Here is an 8,762-nt window from a genome sequence, read left to right on the forward strand (position 1 = left end):
GACGGCCGCCCTCCCCTGCACAGCAGCCAGAGCAGCCCCTTCGTGGGGTCAGGGACACCACATGTGGATGCCAGTCTCACGCTCAAGAGCCCAAGTCCTGGGGCTCCCAGGCGCCTCAGTCAGTTCCGCATCCCAGTCTGGATTTTGGCGCAGGTCGTGATCTCACGGTTTGGGGGCTGAAGGCCCGCCTTGGGCTCTGTGCTCGCAGTTCAGAGCCTGCTTGGGCTCCTCTCTCTCCATTCTCTCTGCCCACCCCTGCTCATGCTCTCTTGCACACTCTCTCTCACTCTCTCTCAAAATAAATAAATAAACTTAAAAAAAAAAAAAAGCCCAGGTCGTGGTCTGGCCCTCTCCAAAACTCTGTCTTCTCCCCCATTCTCTCTGCTCTACTCCTCTGGCCCCTCCTTATTTCATGACAGGCCTCCAAGCCTTAGAACTCTCTGCCTGGAATGCTCTTCCCCTCAGTGTCTGCCGGGGCCCCCCATTCCAGAGGTCTTCCCTGAGCACTCTATCTAAAATAGCATCCCTTCTATCCCTCATCCTATTTTATGATTTACCACTCTCTGACATGTTTTCATCTATTTGTTTATTGTTGACTTTCCCAGATGGAATGTAAGCTCCATGAGGACAGGGGCTCTGCTCAGTTCACTGCTGTATCTCTAGCCCCTGGAAGAGCATCTGGCACAGAGTAAACTAAACACATTTTTTGGATGAAAAAATAAATAACTGATTGAATTCTGACTCCATGATTTTCTAGCTTGAATTGCTTTGGGCAGGTCATTTCACTTATCTGAAACTTCCAGTACAAAACTAGTACACACCCATCTCATAGAATTATTGTTTAAATTAAACAACAGAGTATGAGAGGAACGGACACATAGTAGGTGCTTAATAAATGACAACTACCATCACAATTATTATCACCAGGTGTCTCAGACTCAGTCACCCACTCACTGGGGCCTTGGACACATTGATGGTCTCTCTGGACTTCAGTCAAGAGTACCCATGTCCCACACTGGGATGTCTGGTGAATGCCCAGGTATGTATAGTACCCAGCCGGGCATCTGAAATACAGTAGTAGGCATTCACCAGATGGCAGCTACTGCAATCCTGGAGAGTGTAGGATTTGCACACCAGCCCCAGCACTTTCTTATTCTATGACCTCGGGGAAGCTTCTAAATGTTTCTGAGCCTCAGTCTCCTCCATCTATAAAATGGGTATAATGATAGCCTCTTCCTTCACAGGTTGTCCTGAGGTTACAATGAGATCACGCACCTGAAAGGGCTTCACAAAGCCCTAAGGAAATGTGCTGTGACACGCAGGACAGGGCTCAGGGGTGGGGAGGGACCCTCATAATGCAGGGAGGAAGGACAGAACCAAGACGTGTGCTTGGCCCGAGCTCTGGGGTGTGTTGCAGAGGGAGCAGTAAGAAGCCACGCCGCGGTCCAGCCAGGAGCCCTTTGCCGACAAGATGCTCCCACCCCCTTTCCTTCCTCTCTGTAGGGCTCACGGGGCATCTTCCGGCCAGTTTTGGCAGGAGGCTTCAAGGAAGGCAGGTGACAGTAGAAGGACCCCATAGGAGGCATCTTCCTCCTCAGTCAACCTCCTGCCCAATCTGCTTCCTACCCTGAGACCCACCCGGCCCCTCCCCTCCATCCTGGCCAGGCCCTCAGGAAGGAGACCTAGAAGAAAGGGTCCCTGGAAGTTTCAGAGGCAGACTTCTTACACGCCACCGCATGAGACTCTAAGGAGAGGAAGACCAGGTCTTCAACAGGCCTGGACCCTGTGACTCTTCTGCCACCAGACGCAGAACAGGGCCCCACCATTTTGCTCAGCCTGTTCCCAGCAGCATCCAGACACAGGCTGCACAAATGACTCAAGCAATAGCCCCTAGATTGTAAGCTCCATGATTTTTTCGTCTGTTTTGTCCTTTGATGCATTCCCAGTACCTAAAACAGTCCCTGGCACTTAAGACCTTAATAAATAGATGTTGAATAAGTTATTCCATCAACCAACAAATGAATGAAGCAATGAAATCAGTGAATACGTGATGTTCCCTGCAGGCTGCAATTTTTCTGGTATGTTCTTTGATAAATGCCCAGTACACAGAATAACACGGGAGGTGCCTAGCAAATGTATGTGACCCTATGACTGAGTCAGTCATCCAATCAGTGACTCATTTAGAATGTAATCTCTCTGAAGCAAGGGTTTCCAGAAGTAAAGATCAAAGAGATCTGCATTCCTAGGGCCTAGAACAGTGTGTGGGAGCATGGTGGGTGGGGACAGGGGAGTTGGCGGGGTGGGGGCGGGGGGAGTGAATCAGTGAATGAATGAAGGAGTGAGGCCCCAGCTCTCGGTGCCAGGACCAAGAAGAATGAAACACAAAGGGTCTCCCTGCCTGAGCCCTGCATGTGCCCCCCGTCCCCCACCACCACTCACCTCATGGTTTTTTAAATAATTTGTCGATTGTTTTTAATTGTTGAGGCAGTAATACTTGGTTCATGAAACTGCAATATACAGAGAGGTGAAATAAATAGCTTATATATATATAATATATATAATATAGCTGGTTTTAAAATATTCCCTTATCATTGGTGTACTAGGTCACGTGAGTCACGGAAGGTCGATAGCAGCATCCTCCAGAACTGCGAGCAATGCAGGGTCACTTGATTGGACGAGGCCGTCTGTCGTCGGAGGTCGAGGCGCCGAGAATCCCAAGGGGCACGCCTTCCCTGCGCGGTGTCTCGGGACAGCTTGCAGCGGACAATAAATAAATGACTGCAAACCAGAGAGCGATTTTTGTTGGAGACTGGGACAGGGAGAGGGGATTGGAAAAGAAGGGGAGTTTGGGGGTGGGGACTACTTTCTCTTTGTTTTTCTCTTTTTTTCTTTTTTTTTCTTTTTTTTTTTGTTTTTGTTTCTGTTTTTGTTTTGCTTTCAGAACCTTTGGGAAAAAGGACTTTGGTTTCTCAAGAGTGTCGTTTTCCTCATTCAAATCCTCCTCTGGGGACGAGTTTAGAGTTGTCGTTTCCTAGAGAGAGACAAGCACCTGTGCGTTGACAACAGTCCCTTTTCGTGAGTCTTGTGTCATAGACAGGGGGTTTCAAGTCAACAGTAAAATCCTTATTGCTCCCCCTCCCCCCAAGAGTTTTGGTTCAGTTTTTGTCTTCTTTTAAACACAATGTACAAAAATAGAGCTTCTTCCTAATTTTTCATGTAAAAATATTCCTCTTATGCAGTTCTCTGTGAGTGTGAGTGTGGGCCTGGGAGCAGCCTGGGCAGCTGCGGTGGTGCCAGCCTAGCCTGGGTGCGTGGGGCGGATCCGCCGGGACCTCTTGGTCACCGTGGTGTACTTGAAGGGCTTCTGCAGCTCTGCCTGTCCCTTGGGGTAGCGCTTCATGAAGTGCACGTCCTGCTGGTTCTCCCGGGTCTTGGGACCCTTCCGTGGCCGCCCCTTCTTGGTGAAGCCCACATACCAGCCAGAGTATTTGGCGGACATCAGGGCCGTGTAGTTGTTCTCCAGGACCTTCTCAATGAATACACACTCCTTGCTGGTGCCATCGGGCTGTAGGAGGCAAGAGAAGAAGGAGGTGAGAGAGCGAGGGTGGGTATGAGGGGCAGAGCCATGTGCACAGGGTATAGACAGATGACTGAGGGTTGGTTTGGTAGAGTAGAGAGGGCCTCGCCTAACCTTTGTCCCCAGCAACTTTACTTCCTGAATCTGTGGAGTACTTGTCATATTAGCTCCTGCCTTCTTCCCTACCAGCCAATTAGGTAATAGATTCCCTTGTCATTCAGGAATCCACCCCTCCCCCACTCTCTGCCTTACACCCAAAGGCTTCCACCTCACCTCTCCTAGTACAAGAGACCCAGATCTGGCCAATAAAATCTTATTCCTGTGACTCCTGCAGAGATGGGCATGTGGTGTGAGCCATCCAATCAGAATGTTCCTAAAGACCCTTGTATACGCAATCCCCAAAAACATAAGCTGATTTAAACTTGAGGAAAATGTAAGGCTGAAGCAAAGGCAGCCATTTTACCACCATGAGGGGAAACACCATCTGACAAGGCCAACACAGAGAAAGTAAAGCCAAGACAAAGAGAAAAAGAGAAATCAAGTTCTGGTCACATCCTTTGGGCTCTGGACCAAGCAGCATCTGCAGCTCATTACCTCACTGTGATGTGGGCCAATACTGTCTCATTTCCTTTAAAGTAGTTGAGATTATGTTCTGTCACTTGCAACAGAAAGGAGTCCCTGCACATGTGCACAAAACCTGATATAAAGTCAGCTACTGCACTGCCACTCAACTCCACTGCAATAGACTGAAATTTAAATTTCATTTCATATGGGATATGGTGCATTTTAAATGTTTGGTATGAAGAGGGGTGGGGACCTCCATAATTAAGAGTTTCTGCATGGCCAAACTCCGAAGCCTGTGCCCTTGGTTCTGAGACGGCAGGCTCCCGAGCAGATGTGTGAACTCCCTAAGCGACAAGGGATGCCAGACAAGGAGTACTAGATTTGGAGTCAGAAGCTGCATCGACTCCAGCACTTCCTTACGTGACCTCAGGCTAGCTAATTCCACTCTCTAGACCTTGGATTCTTCATCTTACCAAACTGGGACAGTGACCCCTGCATCACAGAAATGGTGGGAGGGACAACGCTTATAAAGGAGCCTCGTGCACAGTAGGACCTTGTTAAACCATTTCTGAAGAGCAGGTGGTTCAGATGGTCCTGGCCTCCCTCCCTGGATCGGATCTGGACAAAGGATGATGGGAGGCAGGGCTTTGAACCTCCCCACCCCCGAGACAGCCAAACTGGTGCATGTAGAAGAGAGGGAAGCGCACAGAGTTGGCAGGCCTGAATTGGCAGCACTCGAGTTTCCAACTAACATCTCCAAATTTAGGCCGGGCCCACTCCTCGTTACGGACAGACGCCCGGCCAAGTCGGAAGCCCAGCGGTCTGGCTGTGCGTGGAGACTGAGGTGCGAGTTCCAGCCTTTTGTTTGAAGTGGAAAACAGGCTGGAGCTTCCAGGAACATTCACCTTTGAGTGGAGGGCAGGCTTGGGCCCTCCAGACAAAGTGCTGAACTTTGCAGAAAGGGACAGGCAGGGTAAGAAAACATTGTCTGGAGGATGAGATCTTTCGAGGAGGCTGCAGAGCCGGCAGGGGGTGGGGCTGGAAGGCACGTAGGCCCCAGAAGACAGTGCGTGTCGGGCGACATGGGGTGGGGGGGGTGACCAGTGAGGGACTCTTGTGAGAAAAGTGGGGCATATGTGCAAGGTAGAGGGGAGTGGTCTCTGGACCCCCCCATGGATGATTCTGGAAGCTGTCTATCCAACCTGGGCCCAGGTCCTTTTGGCCAGTCTCCGTGGAACAGTCAGAGCAAACGGAATAAAGCCTATGCTGTGCTGTTTCCCCACCCTAGAGCGCCTGCCACTGCCTGGAAGACTGCTTTCATCCATCAAGGCTCCACTCAGTAACCACTTCCTCCAGGAAGCTTTCCTTCACTGCCTTTGATCTCTCTGGGCATTTCCTCTTCTTTCTTTAAGACTCCATCCAAGCATCAAGTGTGATTGGAATCATGGGCTCCATCTTCTCCCCTTGGCACCCATTCCTCCTCCCACCCCCCCAAAAGGGCAATTCCATGTCTGTCTGCCTCCTCACTAGCCCAAGAGCTGGAGCAGGTCAGGACGGCTCGTCAGCTGACCTCAGGGCTTAGCACAGGTCCGGCACCCAGAGCATTTGCAGTTGAATGAATGAAGAGTTCCGGGGTAGAAATGGCGGCGGTGACCCACCAACAGGCTTTCCTCTGAAGGAAAATAAACTCTGCTTCCTGTATCCCTCACTAATGTCCCAGAGGCAGCCAAGAGCTATGAGAGGCCCTCCTGGGGGATGTGCTGAGAAGGGGACACAGCGAGCCGAGGGCCAGAGTTCTTGGTCTCCCTACTCATTCATTTGCTCACTCATACAGCGCTTATCGATTATCAGTGATAGGCCAGACATGTCCAGGTGCATTATTTCACCGAATCCTCTCAACTTGCTGAGATAGAGGCTCTCTCTGTGAGAAGAAAACAGAGTTCAAAGAGGGCAAAAGGACTTGCCCAAGGTCATGGGGCTTGTAAGAGGCAGAGCCGGGTTTTAACCTGCATTTGCCACTGGGGCTCATTTCTCCTCTGTCCAGTTCCAGAGAGGTGCCTGAGGAGAAAGGGTGTGGAAGAGTGGGCGCTGACTGTCAAGGCGCCTCACCTCCCCAAGGCTCACACAGCCGCCACCAGCATGAAGCAAGGTCCTGGCCGTGCAAGGAGCTAGCACAGTGCCTGGCACATGTGTGTGTACGTGTTTGGGGTTACTTCTGAGAGCTGAAATTCCCAGCAGTCGAGAGCTCAGGGGCCCCTTGGGAGGAGCCATGGTACCAGTCATGGCCGGAAGTTCCCCCCATGAACTCAGACACAGCACGTAGGGAGTTAATGGTACACTGCACCTGGGCTTGACCCTCACCTCTGCTCCTGACTGCCTCTGTGGTTCTGCTTATTGCCTGCAAAGGTTTTAAAAAAACAAACACACAAACAAACAAACACCTGTGCTTGGGCCTCACCCCCAGAAATGCTGACTCAATTGGTTCAGGCTAAGGCAGATGGTTGGCATTTACAGAGTGAGTGACTCTCCCATCCCAGAACCTTGGTGATTAAAAAGAATTTGAGCATCTCTCCCAGCACACCCCCCTCCCATGACCTCCAACCTCTTTCTTTCCCAACCGGAGTCCTGTTCCTTCTATTTGATCTGAAGACTGAATCCTGAGGACATCACTTGGCCCGTGGATCCAGTCTTACTTGAAACAACCCCCCACCCCCCCGGACATTTTAAGTTAGGGTTAGGTGAGCCAAAACATTCCCTTTTTTGCTTAAGGCCTTTTGAGTTGCGTTTCAGTCATTTACAACTGAAAACAGTCCCCACAAAGACAGGGTGGTGGGCAGGGACCCCTCTGCCCTGAAAGCTCTGGGGCCCTAGGTTGCCCCAGTCCGAAGAGGGTTCACCAGGGACCACAGAGGTGATCTGGGTTGAATAGTCAGAGACGGGGGTAGAGGGGGGTGCTTAGCACACAGGGCTCCATACTCAGCACCTGTTTATGGAATGACAGAGTGTACTCCTTCCTGGGAGTGGGAGGAATGTGGGGTCCCAGAAAGTGGCATGAAGAAGAGGGGCCCCCTGAGCATGCAGGCTCAGGGCAGAGCCCTGGTATGTGATTGTGACAATGCAACAGAGAAGTCACTGCAGCTGGGCCCCAGAACATCTGAAAAGGCTCTGCTGGGGGCTCAATGCACATGACAGGCCGGGGCCAAAGCGATGCAAGGTTGGCACCCATGGTCAAGACTGCCCAAGAAAGCTATCTGGTTCGACCACTCCAAAGGAGCCAGAGCCTAAGCTGAGGCCACAAAGTTACTCCTCCCCACAGGCGAAGGACTAACTTCTTGGCCTGGCTTCAAAGGGGAAGGGAAGGAATATTTAACAAGTGCCCACTAAGTGCCGGCAGGATTGCTGCCATCTGATAGATGAGGACGTCCAGGCTCAGCAGTCAGGGCACTTGACTCCCTGGCCGGACGTGAATAATTCTGGTGGTAGGTTAAGGCCATCCTCAGAAAGCAAGAACTATTTTTCTACTGGCTTGGTGGGTGTGTCTGCAGCTCTCTGCCCAGTACAGGGAGAATGAGCCCTCAGTGAGCGATCGATCTAGGTGGGAGGTGCAGGCACACAGGCACACGTGACAACTCAGGTCAGCGACAGGTGATAGAGGGCTGTGTGGGGGACTATGGGCTCCAGGGTGGGTGTGCTATATGAGGAGCGGTCAGGGAAGCGAGAAGCTGTTGAAGGTTGAGCAGGGCTGGGGGCAGACAGACAGAGGGAAGGGCAATCTGGGCAGACGGAACAGCGTGTACCAAGCCCAAATGCCCTGTCCAAGGGGGTGGCAGTTGGCAGTGTTATGTGTCTGTGGCTTAAGAACTGTGAGGATGGGTGGCAGAGTTGTGAGGCCAAGGAGACCCCGTGGGGCCTTGTGTATTTCCCCAGGGAGTGTGGCCTTTCTCTGGTGGATGGTGTGGACCCAGAGATGGGTTTTGAGATGAGTTGGGGGCAGAGGACAGGTGATGCGCTTTAGAACACTGACGGTGGGTGGGTATCGGGCAAAGGCAAAAGCCTGAGGCTGGCGGCCCAAGGGCAGCCGGGGCAAAGTGTGAGGTCAGAACGGAGGCACTGGCAGCAGTGAAGGCCGGAGGGGTAACTAACCCCAGGACCTGGGACCTGACTGCCTAGGAGGCTATGACAGAACAGCACCCCAAGAGCCTGTGGCTTCTTGCTGAAGGGGCCAGAGACAGTAAGGGGCGCTGGGCTAGGCTGAGGCCAACACGGGGCCTGCCCGGGGCGATCCTGGGGCAGGTGGATTTCGGGAGCATCCCTGGGAGCCCTGGGGCCCCCCAGAAGCCAGGCGCCCATACGGGGATGGGGGAGCTGCCGCGAGGGAAGCGGGAAGGAGGGGGCCCTCCCTGGGCTGCGCCCGAGCGCGGCAGCGCCAGCGCCAGCTGAACCGTCCCCAATATTAATGACGGGAGAGAGGGCGAGGGGGCAGGAAATCGGAGCCGGCTCCTGTGGAAGCGGTGACTCAGCGGCCAGCCGGCGGGCGGGCGGGCGGTGGGCGGCGGGGAGCTGGGCTGCTCTCCTGACCCCAGCGCGTCCCTCCTGGGGTCAAGCTGCCGGGAAGCGCGCA

The 8,762-nt window shown here is 52.7% G+C and overlaps 1 protein-coding gene across 2 annotated transcripts in view; it reads right to left on the reverse strand.

The window, feature by feature from the left end:
• Nucleotides 1–2,471: 2,471 nt before the first annotated feature.
• Nucleotides 2,472–8,762, reverse strand: part of FGF18 (fibroblast growth factor 18) — a 33,437-nt gene continuing 27,146 nt past the window's right edge. For both annotated transcript variants that reach the window (XM_029941491.1, XM_029941490.1), the window contains exon 5: nt 2,472–3,565. In XM_029941491.1, coding sequence (XP_029797351.1) covers nt 3,299–3,565 — 267 coding nt within the window. In that variant the 3' untranslated portion in view covers nt 2,472–3,298. The remainder of the gene's footprint in view (nt 3,566–8,762) is intronic.

Source organism: Suricata suricatta, chromosome 6 (genome assembly GCF_006229205.1).
Source record: "Suricata suricatta isolate VVHF042 chromosome 6, meerkat_22Aug2017_6uvM2_HiC, whole genome shotgun sequence".
In the NCBI taxonomy this organism is placed as follows: Eukaryota; Metazoa; Chordata; class Mammalia; order Carnivora; family Herpestidae; genus Suricata; species Suricata suricatta.